Source organism: Folsomia candida, unplaced genomic scaffold (assembly GCF_002217175.1).
Source record: "Folsomia candida strain VU population unplaced genomic scaffold, ASM221717v1 Fcan01_Sc034, whole genome shotgun sequence".
In the NCBI taxonomy this organism is placed as follows: domain Eukaryota; kingdom Metazoa; phylum Arthropoda; class Collembola; order Entomobryomorpha; family Isotomidae; genus Folsomia; species Folsomia candida.
In genome coordinates this window covers 1,169,327-1,186,587 of record NW_019091226.1, presented here as the reverse complement: position 1 = coordinate 1,186,587, position 17,261 = coordinate 1,169,327, and the positions used below count along the sequence as shown (strand labels likewise).

The following is a 17,261-nucleotide window of genomic DNA, read 5'->3' as shown; positions in this document are numbered from 1 at the left end:
ATTTCTAACTTTTTGATACCAAATCAGATCGTACTAAAACTTCTTATGCTGACATCCCATCTAAGCACGATCGCAAAACTTCAAACATAGTTTTCCATATTTTGCATATTTTAGGGTTTTCGTACATGTTACATATTTTCAAACATATTTTGAGGATTTTTTCATACATATGCATATTTCTCTGCATATTTCGAGGATTTTCTAAACATAAATATTTTAATAGATATTTCAGTCTTTTTTTGTAAAAATATTTTTCCTCATTTAGAAATGAAGGTGCTCTCAAAATTATATTTTCACAAATATAGTAGAAAATTGAAGTTGAAAACATATTTTATGTGCATATTTTCAAGATTTTTAAGCACATACTACATACATATTTTGAGGAATTTACGTACATACATAACCGTCCTCTGGTTATCAGTTATCAGTTTTTAGTTTACTGTCAACAGGGTCTCTGTTGAGTAAACCCAATGTGATATTTATGTCAACGGGGTTTTGCACATACTATGCACTTTACAAAATATGCATACAATTAGTTTACATATTCTTTTAGAAATTCAGTTTTACACTAAGGAGGGGAGGTTGTGTACTATCAACTCCCGGATCTCGATGCCCTTTGGATATTTTGTAGTGTCCCATGAAGGTACAAGAACCCTGAAGTGGTTTGATGCCATGGCCACATTTGCGCCCGCCACACCCACTCAAATGTGCCCATAAATCGCTTTCAATCCAGCTTTCACTCATTCAAAACCACGCCAAAAATCCAATTTTACTCCGATTTTCAAATTTCTTTCACCATTATACTCCCAGATAGTTGCTTTCTTATTTCCAACATCAAACTCAACTTTTTGAAATTCTTAGTATTTTTAAAATTTAAAATTCTGAATGAGCATTGTTGTAGTAATCAACAAAACAAATTATGCCTGCGAAATAATCATCCAAAAAGTTGAGTTTGATGTTGGAAATAAGAAAGCAACTATCTGGGAGTATAATGGTGAAAGAAATTTGAAAATCGGAGTAAAATTGGATTTTTGGCGTGGTTTTGAATGAGTGAAAGCTGGAGTGAAAGCGATTTTTGGGCACATTTGAGTGGGTGTGGCGGGCGCAAATGTGGCCATGGCATCAAACCACTTCAGGGTTCTTGTACATTCATGGGACACTACAAAATATCCAAAGGGCATCGAGATCCGGGAGTTGATAGTACACAACCTCCCCTCCTAAATATAGCGGTATTAATGTTTCTAAGAAAAGTGGGATTGATAAGCAGTATAGTGTGGTATTTACTAGTTTAGTCAGTATTAAAGTTTTATCATGTTACTAATAAGTTTCTACCTAACTACTTATCTACAAATTCTAATACCAAACCGTAGAAGGTGTAATACCGATAAGGAAATATCTCTATTACTATGGACATATGTATTCGGTTTATTTCTAACCTTATTCAGACAAACACCCATAAAGTTACATTGCAGTGGTTGATCAATTAAATTACATGATTAATAAGCTACATATCTTTGCTTCAAGTTTTTCGTCATACCTCCGTTACTACGTAAGTATATCAGATCTCAAACAAGAACTCTCGTTCGACTAACAAGTTTTCGGACGGCATCAATTTGAATGATCCAAAAAGCTTCAAGAGGCGAGAAATGATAACTTATCAAGGTTTATCTTCCCTTATCTAGTTTTGCAAGCGTGAGGGCAGCTCAATTTCAATACGTACAGTTAAAAATAAATAATCCTCATTCTTATTTAATTTGAACCTTCTTGTATCCAATTTAAATATGGCTACCCATAAATGGAAACGCCTACCATCTTTTCGTGGCAAACTTATTTCCAACCCTGTGTACAAAATTGACTTGGACAAAACACCAAAATTGTATTCGATCCAACTAAACGTGGAATACCCTGAAGTTATATTTGAAATTGTCCATTTTGCGTACGAATCTGGAGTTTACGTGGAATTATTTAAGTTTAGATTGGCCAAGTATAGCGATCTATGGGTAAGAGTAAGGATAAGCAATGAGAATAATGTTGTAATCAGAGATCAAACTAGCTGTCTATAGATTCTAATGAAATGTTAAAAACAATTTTACCCTTCTGAAAAGTAGATCCACTCTTAGTTCTACATATTTGCATATATTTATACGATAACCTTAACAGATCTGGGTAATGGAAAAAAGTCTAGAAATTCTGATCCGATTCAGTGTACTGTTTGTTGATTAAGTACATATCTGAATCCCGTACAGAAACTTTCTTTGTGAAATGTACAAACACAAATTACGTTATCTCAATAATGGAAAGTTATTTCTTATGTCCTGCCAGGTAATTGGGTAAACTTTTTAAAGAAATATTTAAATATGGAGTAACATGACATATGGGGTTAATCTTCATCCTGCGAGATGAGCATATACATACATATGAATTCATATTGGTTGACGTACATATGTACATATCTACTTCATAGATATTAGTAAACTAGCAACCCTACTTATTCGATTAGTGATTTTTTGTGGGATTAATGATTAATGATTAATTTTATGGCGAGATTAGATTAATTCAGAATTAATTAACTGATTTAATTGGCTAGCATTAAGGATTAATTCAAATTGATCTTGAATTAGCGATTAGGGATTAAGGATTAATTAATCCTGATTAATTATTTATTAAGGATTAAGTAATAATTAGTTATTCCTGACTAAGGATTAAATAATCCTGAGCTATTCTTGATTAATGACTAATTTAATTTTTACTTTACTTAGTTTAATGATTGCAATAAACTTACTTTTAATCATGATTAACGATTAATAATTTACCAAGGCTTCGTCGAGATAATAAATTAATGGCATTAAAATGTTTCGTCGGGATTAATGATTAAGGAATAATTGCACACAAATTTTTGTTGAGGTTCAGCATTAAAGGTTATTAATCCTTAATCCCAATTCTTAATTCGTAAATCATGATTAATTAATCGATCGCTACTCTTCGCTAATTTTGAATCATATGTATGAAGGAAATCTGGTGACTTGTAGTTTCTTCTGTCATCTGTTCACAACGTTTTGGTGTTCAATAAATAAAATCTATTAATTTCTATTCCACTCTCTCCGATATATTTATTCTTACAGCGTTTCAAAGTTCTCACAACTTTCATATATTTTTTTTCGTTTGGTTTATTTCTGTTTTAAGTTATGTACACAACTAAGATGAGATTTTTTGGCTAGGATAGCAGATATGGAATACTTAATTTATGTAATTAATTCAAGGTTTTAATACTGGCTTATTAATTTTCCCTCGTAAATAGTTCGACATCGTTAAGGATATTGTCCACTTCATCAAGGGCACACCCGATATTTTCGAAAAATTGAAATGCGTGCAAATAAAGAAAGGAAAAAATTTCGTCGAGACTAAGGGCGTTGGATTTATAAAAGAACGAAGGAAACTGTTGCATACTTTCGATGATGACATTTTTGTTGGTGAGTCTCGCTCACGGAAGGATTTTGCACGGAATGGGTTAGCCAATTTATTAATCCTCTGAAATATCTGTGCCCAACTGCAAAACTAAAATGAGAAATACATACTGAAAATTACGAGGGTATTAATTTTTCTTATGTAGGTATCCTTGGTATTTTAAGCATCGTAAAATATTTAACTTACGACGGTTACGAGATTTTGTAAAGATTTCGTGTTACTAAGGTTACACTTTGTACTTAGTTTGACCACTTTTTTCTTCTTCGTGAACTATTTTACTATATGAAGAAATAATGAATACCCTCATTATACATATTTTTCAAATTCTTTCTCTCCTATTTAAAATTCCAACATTGCGGAAGTATTTCCATGAGATAAAAGAACATTAATTAACCTAAATTATTAAAAATGAGATATCAGTAAAATTTGAAATTGATGCAAAATGACTAATCCCTTAGCCACATAGTTCCCATATTCCGTATCCATTTTTAACTTGTATGGGAGGTGAACCTTTGTGACTGCGAGATTTGTAACGCTGATAAGAATATTATCATTTATTTAAAAGTATTTGATTTTTTAGGGCTAGACTGTCTTTAGTGTCAGATTCCCAGCGGGATATTGATGTTGACTATCTGACCAAGATGTTTACCTACGTTGAAGACAAATTAAAACCCGGCGCATATATGGCTAAATCAATTCGTAGGTGATCATAAATATGAACGTAAATTGTTTAGCGGCATTTAGTCATTTTCAATGCAGAAATTAGCAATTCTATATATCGAGCAGTATTCTATATATTATAAAGGGTTGTCAGTTAATTTCTCCCCAGTCAGTTTTTACTACTCCCGCGGAGCTAAATTAAGCTGCAATTCCTGAACCTGTTAATATTTAATTTTGAAAATTTTACCATGAGTAGACCAATACCAAAGGTCGATCGTGACTGTCATAGATTTCCGACAAAAACTTTAGTTCCGCAGCAATTAAAAATATAAGAAAAATCGAAGAAACTATGATGTGCTGGGAAACCGGTAAGGCTGCGGTCCCGCAATAATTTTGTTCAATACCAAAAACGGTCTCAGCGACGTACGAAGATGTCAGCTACTACAGAAACAACAATGAAGCTCAAGATTCATCAGGAAACGGAAGTTCGGAACTTCGTTTTTCAAAATAGTTAAATGTCTCAAAACGCTTAAAAACTAAAAACAAGAAAACTTACAATACTACAATGCAGGAATTTTCAAAATCGACGAATTCGAGTCACACAACTTATAAACTATCCCAGGAAACTTTATTATTTCAAAAGAACATTAATGCCCGACTTGAATTTGGAGAAATGCTTCAAAAAAGTGGCGATTTTGGTGAAAAAAGATAGTGTGAAGAACTAAGCCGTCATATCCTCTAGGGTAATTAGTGCCCAATTGAACTATATCCAGAACTGAACCTACAAGATATAAGATATAAAGCGGTGAAAAAATCGGATGTACCACCCATGCGTGTCCCAAGATTTGGATCGAAAGTTATGGTAGCGTGTGTTTTTTCACTTGTGGCGTGACAACCCTACATATTATGCAAATGTGTCAAATGTCGATGAAAATAATTTTATGGAGAAAATGCGACCTAAATACTTTAGTAGTATGAGAAACAAGGATTTTTTTCCAAATGTTAGTCAGTGCATTTCACGCAGGATGGTCGTGCAACTGACACGGCAAAAACGACCACGTCGCTATGTGAAGGGCAAGGTAAGAGAGCTTGGAGCAAGTGGGTGTGGTTATATAAAAATCCGGATGTGGGTGTTTTGGAGAACCAATGGGCAATAGTTACCTAGGATATGTGCATGGATCCAAAACCACGCACAAAAAAGGAGCTATTAATGAAAGTTCAAGAAAAGTTCAATTCCATACCTAAAACCACTTTGCAAAAATTAGCACAGAACTTTAAGCAAAGAGTTTAGGACAAGGTTAGCGTGGGTGATCGAAAGCCCAAATACTGAGGTGTGTTCGAAGAAAAAATTTCGTTTGTTGCCTCTCACAGTTTTGAGAAATACGCTTTCGTATTTTTGCAAGAGGAAGTGGGGAGAAATTAACTGACAACCCTTTACATATGCATGTATGTATATGTCCCGAATGTCTGAACTAGATTTACACTCTCAGCGCTTAAAAAACAATTCTCAGAATTTGATTCAGGGATCATACCTCTTGCCTTTCAATCACTGACGTGATCAATTACATGTGTATAGTGATTGAGTATGAATTTTCTCTTCTTATTTATGATTGATTTTTGCTTATCAGATGAGTGTGCGTAAGTGACGTAATGCTCTTTTAATTTTTCCCCTATGCTTAATACATGGGGTAAAGTATGAAATGTAGCCACATAAAGTGAAGTGAATCGAAAATGAAAGGATACTATTGAATATGATGTTCTGATGAATATGTTTTAACCGAACAGGTAGATCGATGATACGGGGAATGTTTCCGTATATATTTCCGGCCTTCCGTTTGACTGGAGGATCAGTGGAAAGAAGTGTCCTAAATCAGGTTGGAGAACTACATGTAACCCAAAGAGCTAATATACGCGAAATAATACATAAGTTTGAAGATACCTGGACTTTGGAAGACTTGGACCTGATGAGTAAATTATTACGGTTTCTCCAAGAATTGCAAATGCTAGAACGTAATTACAAGGTGGAAGAATTAACTATGGGTGAAGGATGTGAAAATATGAATGATAATTTTCTCGGAATGCACCAATTCGTCGAATCCATAGATGGCCTTCTTTTCAGTGATATGCGTCGTCAACTTACATATACGCATCATCGACTTGAATACATGCGTCTTAGACTTAAAGATATGCGTCAAGACCCTAAATATCAGAGCGAAGAGTTAAAGCAAAAGCGTGAACCATTATCCCTATTTTACAGATTCAAAATGTTTGAAGAATTCAACACCAGGGAAGAAATTAGGATGCTTGAAGAATTTAGAAAATTACATGAAGACGTTGAAAACATGCGTGAAAGAAAATATGCGCATGAACGATTAATGATTTCTGAACAATTCAAAAAGCTTGAAGAACTAATCCTACTACGAACGGAAACGCAGAATGCCAAAATTATTCGAAATGTATCAAAACTGATCCATAAGTTAGGGTTTTCCACGCTTGAACTTAGTAATCGCTTGATAAGTATTATTCTGTGGGTTCTACTGGTTTTACTTTTTGTAACGGGAGCATATATTTCTATATATGGAGATACTTTGGAAAATATTGGTACAACGATTCACCTGTGGGTGTGGTGCTCCGTAATACTTTCGTCGATGCAACCTAGATTGTCTTCGTACCGGAGTTATGACAGTTCAATCCTTTTTGCCGCGCAGATTTTATTTTCTTGCATAATTTCGATCTTGTATTATGACGAGAAGTATACACTTCCTTGGTGGTATATTGATTTTGATATGTTCCAAATATTTGTAATGCAACGAGCTGGCTACCAGTATAACAAGGTGTTAGGATTTGGCATTTATGTTTTTGTAATTTGTACTCTCAGGAAGCTTTATTATCACACTGTTATCGTAGCGGTAGTGATTGTCGTAGACAGAAATTTCCTTGGTTGGGTAAGGTTCAAGGTGATTACTGCTGCATTTTTAATTCTTATTTTACTAGTTGGATTTGATATTTTATACTTTTGTCTACATACGCAGGGACCACCGTCGAATTTTGAGCCGGTGTTGACTCAGCGTGTTTCCTGAACGCATTATGGCATTGATTAGTCCCACATTTGTAGCGTTGTTTTGGGCAGCTTCCCTAATTCCACACTCTCAATAAATTTTTGGTATAGTTGCACTCGGCGGAAGTACATTGCCGCTCCGGTAACAATTGATAACTGAAGATAACATATTCAGTGGCTAAATCCTAATCAATCCACAATGTCGGAGCTCTAGTAATAAAAACAAAATATGTATATGCTAGTAATTGAAAGTTACAAAATTCGATATTACATAAATGACAATATTTTCTGGTGTATGAAAAGTAATTTTAAATCTTATGCGATAAGCTTCATCTAAGATTTGTCCATGTTTGTACCCATTCCTTCCGAATATCTTCTTTGTACAAAGTGTAAAAATGAAATCCATAGGATTGGAATTTGTTTTGCAAGGGTTTGAATTGCAAGCAAGAAAATTGAACATATAAATTAATCGCCCTTGTAAAGTGGCGACTCTAAAATTGCAGTCAGGGTACCGGTATCTCGAAAAAGGCCTAGTATGCCGGGTATGTACTCGGCGGGTAATACTCTGGGCATCCCTACAGATTATAAATATAACGTTTTAATAGAAATTTGAAGTTTCGAGTATTAAAGCCTCTACCCATTTATTTAATAAAGTTTAAAAATATGCTAACATAATATATTTAATAAAATTGAATAATTGATTAAAATACTTATGAATTCCGCAAACCGTTTTGCGAGTAATTCTCATATATTTCTATTGCATGGAAATTTTGCCTCCGGTTTTTGAGGAATCTTTTGTCAAATTTATATTTAGGTATGTATATACATATCTGCAAGCATGCATGTATGCATTTATGTACATACATAAGTACATACTTAATTTGTGTTTATTGCATATAAACAGCTTTAATCATAGGTAATACGTAGACGCTTTTTCATACAAACTTCCATATAAATACATATACATATGAACATAGTTGGCAATCCTAATAGATATTTAAGTAACTATGTACATGTATTAAGCTACGTTGTTGAGTATTTGAGATGTACATATGTACATACATGCTACAAATTTTTTACACCAGTTTTCCTCTCTTATTCCACTTTTCTGAGTGCATCGCAGTTTTAATCTTGATTTGGTAGTGTTAAGTTCCTTCTTCACACACGGCTTTTGAGCAGATAAGATTACATACCCTGATTCATAATGCATTCTAATCCATCCTCAATTAAAGGAGGGGTATGTTTGTACATATTTTTGGTGTTGTTTTGCTCCTCGGTGTTTACTCAACAAAGTGAGGAAGACGTTACGGAGAACAATGGATTAATTAATGATGTCGAGGAAAATGCCCAAGACAACAATGGAAACCCGAGAGTTAAACATTTCCTCGATTTAACACCGTCTGAAAGAGAAGTGCTGGATGAGGTGAGAATTTGCAAGTTTTTGATAATTTTTGCTATTTTAGTATTTATGAATTAGTTTAAGGTACATAAATTTGCCTTTGAAATACATAAGCAATACTGTGTTTTTAGGTTATTTTTTATAAGAATGTGTACATATGTATTTATGTGAATATTTATACATCTATGCACATAACAATTTCGGAAGGCTGTTAAATGTTACAAAATTACAAAGAACTGGATGAATTGTGTCATATTTTTTCGTGAATTGCAAAATTACTCTGAAGCGAGTATATTTTAATAGTTGCGTTACTATGCATACATACACCTATTTAAAAACAATTAAATGTATGTACACCTGTATCTAGTTTCGCCTACGTGTCGGACCAAATTTGACAGCATTTTACATGGAAAGTGACGAATTCCTGCTAAGATTTCTGAAACGTGAGAAATTTACACTATTTTGCACATTATGATAAAATATAAATAGTTTAATTTTTTCATTTAAAAATTTGTCATAATTTCTGCACGGTAATTTCCATGAATCGGGAAAATTTACATAACATATTTTACAAATTACCCCATCCCCAAAATTTTTGATTTAACAATGGTTTCCTGGATTATAAATATTTTCAAAAACCTAAATTTCAGCCTCCAAGTTCAACATTTCCTCGAGCACGTCACTCATCCTGGACATGCTCACATGGCGCAAAGAAAACAATATTGACGCCTTATCGAGTGAGGATTATCCAGAATTTGAGGCAGAGTATGTAACTTATCTGGAGGGGTGTGACCGTTCCGGGCGACCCGTGATTTCTGTCCCTATCGGGAAATGGGATATCCGGTCCGCCTCGCTAGCCGGATTAGGACCGCGACTGAGGCGCTTCATGGACAAGATTTTTGAGGACGCGACCTCCTTTTTGCGCAGCGTGAATGACATCGGGGTAGAGTTGTATCAGGCCACGCTGATCTTGGATTTAGACGGTTTTGACATGAAGACGCATGGCTGTCCGAAATGTATGGATCCGATATGTACAGTTGTACTTGTATTTTTTCACGACGTTGCAAACTCACTATCCTGGATTTGTGGAGCAGATTTATTTTGTGAATAGTAAGTGAAATTTACATAATTTGCATGTTGTTTTGGCAGAGGAGAGAATTGCATGCGCAAATTTGAGTAGATACGTGTTTTTTGAAAGTTTTGCATCAATTTAAATTCTGCATTTTTAAACACATTTTTGTAGATTTATGCATTTATTTTTGCAAATATTATACATATCTGCGAAGGTACTTTGTTTCAAAATTTGTAAATTGTTTTCCATTTGTATTTTCGCATTCATATTTCGTAATATTCGCTGTTAAAAATCTAGCATTAATTTCTTGGTATTAAAGTTTCTACCTCTTGGTGTTACAATTTCAAAATTGTATAAAGAGTTTCGAAAAATTCATAAATTTTATCTATTTTTTAAAAGGTCTTATTTTCAGATTAACTTTTCATAATATTTGTCTTTTTTGTTTTGCTTTCACATTTAGCAAGAAATTCTGCCAAAATTTATTTTTCGCAAAATACATTTCGTTTTTTTTTCAATTAAATAAATATTAGCGTTTTTGTTCCTTCTCATTAAAAAATTTGATTTGTTTAGCCCCCCAAATTGTCCAATTAATCTGGGGCGTTTACAAGGAAGTATTCACCCCAGAAATTAAGGCCATGTCGACCATCTACATGATGCAAGATGTCGACTGGAAGGCCAAATTGCAACAGGCCATTCCACCCTCGTCCCTCTCCGTGCGACTCGGCGGGGACAAGTTGGCCCCCCTGGAACTCGTCTACCTCCGCCTGGGTCACACCATGGTCTCCGCGCTCCACGACGTCGACGCCATCAAACTGCACAACAATTGCGAAAAGGATCTCGCCATGTATGAAACCTTCATTAAAGAGATGAGCGTTGTCATGGAGAGGAGGCAGAATATGTTGAGTAAAGCGAAAAACGATTTAGGCGATGGTTCTTCTAGTTTAGGGTGCAATTATAATGAAGAATTTCTTAATTGAGATGAGATGGGAATTTAAAATGAAAAATAAATTAAAGTTTGAAAAAAGTTAGTTATATTGGTTTATTTAAAATGCATGACATAAATGGAGCATAATTCGCCATGTTTCGCAAAGTTTTCTAAAATTCTCAAATTTTTTACCGAGAAACGATGAAACTTTTTCGCAAATTTACCCATTATAAATTGGCATGCTGTTATTGTGCAAACTATTTGCTAAAGAAGAGCCGATGAAAAAACTTATGTTCATACAGTGTTGACGTGAATGCACCCAACGATGAGGGATTTTAATTGGCGAAGAGAAGTACGCACTGATAACCTGGATCCTGGTTCTGCACAGGTAGAAATTGGATATGTAAATTATTTATTTACGTGTTTGATTGAAACTAAAGAAGTGGCAAGTTACAGGGAAGATTATGTAAATTTTTCGGCATATGTACATATGTACTTGTTTGTGATGCAGATGCAATTTAATAATTCAAATATGACGTAGGTTGGTGAGATAAATCACGACTCGTGAATCCGCAAGGCATTGTTTTACTGGGTGTGCGTACGTATTCATGCACAATCTCATTATCGGGGTAAACTTTTTTCTCAGAAATAAATAATATTCCGGTGTAAAAAGATGAATTTATGTAAAGTAGATACGTAAATTGTGCAAAAAAACTACTTGTCTCTTCAATTGGTTAAACCGGATTTACATATATATGTTGAGAGTAAATGTTGTACCTTGGCTTTTGGGGGTGTGTGTACATACGTAAGAACATATTTACATACATACATACTTATTATGCATGCACCTTATGCAAAATAATAAATCTTGGGTGAAATAACATTATGTATTTGCTCGATTTCTTAAATGGTTTTATTAATTTTAAGACAAGTTTTAAAACTAAGGCTTGAGATATTGTGACTCCTGTAAAAATTAACAACATGATTTACGCACGTTCTTTTACAGGTGAAGACATAAAATGTCGAGAAAAAATTGTTGATTTAAAATTTCAACAAGGTTATAAAAATGTTGTTACTTATTGCTCCTTAAATTGTATTTAGAAATAAACTGCGGCAACGCAGGGTACACAAGTAGCGCAATAATGCTGATAATGCGATACAAAATATAGATCGCAGAATCTGAATTATTTCAAAAATAATTAAAACTTCCTCATTTATATGTAGCCACTCTGAAAAATCATGCATCTTACATGTTTTACTGTTTTATCAATCTTAATTAATTAATTAATCAATCTTACTGTTTTACTTGTCCAACATGTTAGATTCATTTTTTATGAAAATCTCATTTTGCCCCAACCACAACCACTGGCGCCCGGGGGGTGTGGCACAACTCGGAGACACTTAATTTAACTCTATTTCGTCCATAGATTCAGTTTTTCTAAAAATCTCATTTTATCCCAACCACACCCATTGGCGCCCGGGGGTGCGCCACTACTCGGGAACACTTAATTCAACTCTACTTCATCCATATATTCAATTTTTCTAAAAATCTCATTTTGCCCCAACCACACCCGCTGGGTGCCAGGGGGTGTGGCACAACTTGGAAACACTTAATTTAACTGCCCTTCATCCATAGATTCAATTTTTGTAAAAATCTCATTTTGCCCCAACCACACCCACTGCGCCCCAACCACACCCACTGGGCGCGAGGGGGTGTGGCACAACTTGGGAACAGTTAATTTAACTGCCCTTCATCCATAGATTCAATTTTTGTAAAATTCTCATTTTGCCCCAACCACACCCACTGGCGCCCGGGGGGTGTGGTCCGGCTGCCCCCAAAAGCTTAGGGGATCCTCCCCCTAGGGTCATACGTATGATGGCGAAAACCGATTTCGATTATCTCGATCCGTTCTCCTGTTATCGTGTTGACGGACGGACGGACGGACAGACTAACTAAGTCATCGCATAAAGTAGCTTGCGCTACTTAATAATGGTAATGTTATGTAAACTGGGTGATGAATCATTACCCAGTTAACACATCTTCTCACCCAAATCATTACTATTTAATAATTTGTGTGAGAAGATTGAAAAGTGAAGTGCTGTGCATTTATTTTTGAGGCAAAAAAAATCCTGTCAGAAGAGTCCAAACTTCAACTCGATTCTACAAACCATTTAGATTTTTATGTAGGCGATGAGGTGTATCTGTAATTGATTATCGTCATGATTTGTGGAAAATATCCACAATTTGCAAAAATATAAGTATTAAGTATGTAATCATAATAAATTTGCATATATAATTTTTTAATGATTAGTGATTCATCTGTCTAGTCCAGTCCGGCAGAGAAAAGTTAACCCGGCCAAGGTCGGATTGTATGTACATATCTACCTGGTTTATATCCACTCTCGTTAACCACAATGCAATTACGTTAATTGTTTTCTTAAATTTGTGAAGATGAAATCGAGCGTCATAAGTATTTATCTTGCACGTCAAAGTTTTACATTCGATTTGCACAAAAAAAATTAACAAGTGCGAGAAGATCAAGCCAAAAATCGAGTCTGTTCCACTGCATGATTCCGCTCAATTTGTAGGTATGCATGCATTCGCGAATTTTGTGGAGGAGGAAAAACTTGCAGTTTATTCTTTGTTGTTCGCACATTTGCATGCAAGAAGTGCATGTTATCCGTGAAGTTGTTGCATAAGTAGATAAAAGTTACGGAGTTATTTTAGTTCGATTTCCTTAAAAGACAAAAATGTGTGAAAAAAATTTCAAACGTTTCACAAATTTTGTGGTTTTGTTCGTAATATTTGTTAAATTTGTGGAAGGGGATAATACAAAATTTTTTACACTAACGCTTGAAGAAAAGCTGAAGTTAGATGAGGTAATTAATTAATTGATTTAACTGATCAATTAGTTTGTGTGATATTAATATTTTTTGTGATGTCTGACCAGTTTCGTGACAGAATATCGCCTATTTTGCAGCATGATTACATGAAAAAGGAAATTTACTTGATTCGATTTCTTCGCCGTGAGTTTAATATTTTTTTGTAATGTGAGAAATTTGTGTAAAACTAAGACCTGATTTTATTTCAGAGACAAATTTTGATGTCCATGCGGCTGAACGGTTAATGGAAAATGTGAGTTCCAAAATGTTTTCAACAAGTTTAATCATTTATTTATTCAAGATGCTAAAATGGCGAGAAGAAAACGAAATTGATAAATTGCTGGATGAAGAATTTCCAGAATTTGATCAGGAGTACAACGTTTATTTGGAGGGGTGTGACCCTCTAAATAGACCTGTTTTATCAGTGCCATTAGGAGACTGGGACATTAGACGGTAAATGCATATTTGCAAAAAGTGTGATTTGTTTTTTTTGTAAATTTTGTACTTGAAAAATTTATTTTAGAGCAATCCTTGCCGGACTTGGTAATCGGTTAATGCGCTACATGGACAAAATTTATGAAGATTCTACAACCTTTTTGCGAAATGCGAATTCGGCCGGGATGGAAATTGTGCAAGCAACGATAATCATGGATATGAGTGGATTTCACGCCATCACGCATACCTGCCCAAGATGTAAGTTACAAAATAATATCAAATTTTGTATCAGTAATTTGTTAATTTTTTCAATATTTTTTAACCCAAACACAATATAATTTAAAACTGCATTGCAAATAAATAGTAATCGAGTGAAATGTCGGCCAAAAATTATTTTGCAAAGTTCCACTTTATAAAAATTTAAAATTCCTTACAAATACGAAAAATTGCCAGGATTAGAAACATCTGGCTGAATAATTCTCGGAAATTTCTAAAAACTAGGCGTTTTTTATTCCTATCAGGTCTCCAACTCTATCTCTACTTTCTCGGAAATTTACAATCCCATTATCCCGGTCTTATCGAAAAGATGTACTTTGTAAACAGTAAGTTGTACACACTAATTTGCACACTTTTTGTTATCTACATTCTACATCACTGCAAATTAATAATTCTTAACTTTTCAGCCCCCGAAATTATTCACGTCCTTTGGAACCTCTACGAGGGCGTGTTTACCCCCAAACTGCGCGAAATCACGACCATGTTCGGTCGAAACAAGGAACAATGGCAGGCCCGCCTTCGCGACGAAATTGGCGCTGACCAGTTATCCAAACGCTACGGGGGAGATAAGCCGGACGCTCTAGAATTTTATTACATCCGCCTCGCCGGACAACTCATCTCGACGCCGGAACAACTCCAATCCGTCAATATGACCAATGTTTGTTCCAAAGATGTCAAAATTTATGAAAACCTGATCCGCGAAGTCCACCATGAACCAGGAAGCAGAAAAGGGAAGAATTTTGAAGAGTGGGGGTGTAAAAGGAAGCAAAAAGTGTGATACAAACATAAGTAAATTTTTATAAACTTGTGGAATTATGAAATTGAAAAATAAATAAAGTTAAAATTATGGAAAGATTTACCAATCACACAATTTACGAATCTGGTAAGATGAGGCAGGAAATGATTTCTCGATGCTAAAGCTGCTACCGTTTCGCACACATCATTTTAATACTGGATTTCTAATAGTGCAGAAATAAATTGATTTCAAAATAATTAAGTAATACGTAAATTGGGCAATTTAGGGAAATAAATGTACGGTCGAATTAACCGATTTTTATTAATTTCCAGTTTTACTGGTAAATTTTCAAATAATATTTTTCAATTGAAATTTTGATTCGGATATTTTTTATCCACTGAACAGTTGCTTTAACTAGTTTGATGATCCGGTAAAATCGACTTAAAAAATGTTCATTAGTACCTTCAGATGATATCGATCACATCATTTTTTTTTACCGACACACAAACAAGTACCAAATTTTAGCAACAAGTTGGCAGGTACATATATACATACACACATATGTACATACATAATTTATGTAAATTTTTTAATGAGTACTTTCAAAGCTTTTATGGAAGAAAACATGAATTTTCTCCTCTGAGATGTATAAGTAGATAGGATGTACGTATATGTATGTAGAAAAATATTAACCATTTAATCTCTGCTAATATCAATGGCTAGCAAAGTTTTAGTGCATAAGTTTCATTACCCTTTAAAAAATTGAAATACATATCTATCTCTTAAAGGGCAATGAAAGTAGTGATTGGATTATATGTATGTACGTATATTATCCAATCAATACTTTTAGTCTTGATTCATGACGGTATATGTATGTAAGCACCAGAGGGCGGATATGTATGTATTTCTAACTTTTGCATACCAAATCAGATCGTACTTAAACTTCGTCCACTAACATCCCATCTTAGTAGGATCCCAAAAATTCAAACATAGTTTTACATATTTTACATATTTTGGGGTTTTCGTACATATACATATTTTCATACATATTTTAAAGTTTTTCCCTACATATATGCATATATGCAGATTTCCTTACATATTTCGAGTATTTTTCTAAATATAAATATTTCAATATATATTTCGAGTTTTTTTATGCAAAAATATTTTTCTTCCTTAAGAAATTAAGAATTTCTCAAAATTATCTACATTGCCATGATAATCGGTTGTCAATTCGTGTGAACGATGTGCCAATCCAATTTTCCGCATTTTTCAAGCCAAAAATTACACTAGAAAATCTTGACATGGAACTGGTCTTGCCTTATACGTCATTGAATGAAGATTTAAATGTAATTCTGACATAATTTACTTATAAGAGTGTTAAAAATTTGCATCTTCTCAAATCTAGAATATATATAAGGTTGGAAATTTCTTTTGGAAAATATTTTTTATGTGCATATTTTCGAGATTTTTAAGTACATATTACATACATATTTTGAGGAATTTAAGTACATACATATCCGCCCTATGGTAAGCACTCATAGCGATTCGTGTCCAAACCCACGCACGTCGTTTTTACAACGGCGTGTTAAATAAGTGTGTTATTTTTCATCATGCTTTTTTCGTATCCCATATGAAACTCGTCAGAACACGTGCAAATCAATAGTTTCTTTCAGAAATATCAAACTTGATAAAAACTCGAATTACAAATATGTCGAAAATAATTGCCTTCATGAAACAAAAAATTGCAAACCCTGAACCGATTAATATTCTTATTTAATAATTCAAAGTTATATCATGCACAATTTCGAGAGTTGGCTAGCATATCTACGTAGATACGTTGATTACTACACGGTTAGAAATCTTGTATGGTCAGGCAGGTATTAATTTATCGATATTAAAGTTATTACCGCTTAGTATTAAAATTATATCGGTGCGGGAAAATTTGGTAAAACCGATATGGTAAAACTTTAATACCGAACTTTACTAAATTATATTACTTATGAATACCTCTGTGATAGAGTCATATATGAATATCGCTTGGTATTATTTTAATACTGGATTTCTAAGAGTGTATGTATTTAAAGCTTTCTAAAATATTTAAATAATTTTCTTATAAACCCTCTAAAAATTACTTTTAAAAAATGTCATACTAGTAGAAAACCTTCCTCGCAGTAAGTATTTAGCGAGCTCCGAATTTATGTAAGTACAAACCTATTCTAAATAAAATTCCTCAGAAATCATGGCAACTGACGGAATGTGGAAACTTGTCGATTTATTCATAAACCTGTTCGGGAACAAATTGGGTTTAATGAATTTCAAAATTAACCTCTCAAATAAAGAGCTACAATTCGG

At 34.0% G+C, this 17,261-nt stretch overlaps 2 protein-coding genes across 4 annotated transcripts; both read left to right on the top strand.

Annotated features, from left to right (window-relative positions):
- Positions 1 to 1,711: 1,711 nt before the first annotated feature.
- On the top strand, positions 1,712 to 10,682 carry LOC110860813. 2 transcript variants are annotated; one of them, XM_035860600.1, is made up of 8 exons: positions 1,712 to 2,000; positions 3,299 to 3,507; positions 4,046 to 4,164; positions 5,911 to 7,082; positions 7,158 to 8,606; positions 8,950 to 9,025; positions 9,233 to 9,692; positions 10,225 to 10,682. In XM_035860600.1, the coding sequence occupies exons 1-5, from the start codon at positions 1,782 to 1,784 to the stop codon at positions 7,203 to 7,205; spliced, it is 1,767 nt and encodes a 588-aa protein (XP_035716493.1). In that variant the 5' UTR covers positions 1,712 to 1,781; the 3' UTR covers positions 7,206 to 8,606; positions 8,950 to 9,025; positions 9,233 to 9,692; positions 10,225 to 10,682. The 2 variants fall into 2 exon arrangements, with proteins under 2 accessions (XP_035716493.1, XP_021965616.2); XM_022109924.2 differs by having other exon boundaries at positions 5,911 to 8,606.
- A 2,457-nt stretch (positions 10,683 to 13,139) lies between these two features.
- Positions 13,140 to 15,039, top strand: LOC110860806 (SEC14 cytosolic factor). Of its 2 annotated transcripts, XM_022109919.2 has the most exons (7): positions 13,140 to 13,459; positions 13,531 to 13,606; positions 13,672 to 13,715; positions 13,764 to 13,915; positions 13,986 to 14,155; positions 14,419 to 14,499; positions 14,581 to 15,039. In XM_022109919.2, the coding sequence occupies exons 1-7, from the start codon at positions 13,331 to 13,333 to the stop codon at positions 14,949 to 14,951; spliced, it is 1,023 nt and encodes a 340-aa protein (XP_021965611.1). In that variant the 5' UTR covers positions 13,140 to 13,330; the 3' UTR covers positions 14,952 to 15,039. The 2 variants fall into 2 exon arrangements, with proteins under 2 accessions (XP_021965611.1, XP_021965610.1); XM_022109918.2 differs by having other exon boundaries at positions 13,672 to 13,915.
- Positions 15,040 to 17,261: the final 2,222 nt, after the last annotated feature.

Coding starts and splice junctions, on each gene's coding strand:
- LOC110860813 (XM_022109924.2), top strand. CDS start 1,782: ATGGCTACCCATAAATGGAAACGCCTACCATCTTTTCGTGGCAAACTT. Junction 2,001..3,298: donor CCAAGTATAGCGATCTATGG/GTAAGAGTAAGG, acceptor CCTCGTAAATAG/TTCGACATCGTTAAGGATAT. Junction 3,508..4,045: donor AAGGATTTTGCACGGAATGG/GTTAGCCAATTT, acceptor TTGATTTTTTAG/GGCTAGACTGTCTTTAGTGT.
- LOC110860806 (XM_022109918.2), top strand. CDS start 13,331: ATGTGTGAAAAAAATTTCAAACGTTTCACAAATTTTGTGGTTTTGTTC. Junction 13,607..13,671: donor CTTGATTCGATTTCTTCGCC/GTGAGTTTAATA, acceptor ATTTTATTTCAG/AGACAAATTTTGATGTCCAT. Junction 14,500..14,580: donor AAAGATGTACTTTGTAAACA/GTAAGTTGTACA, acceptor TTAACTTTTCAG/CCCCCGAAATTATTCACGTC.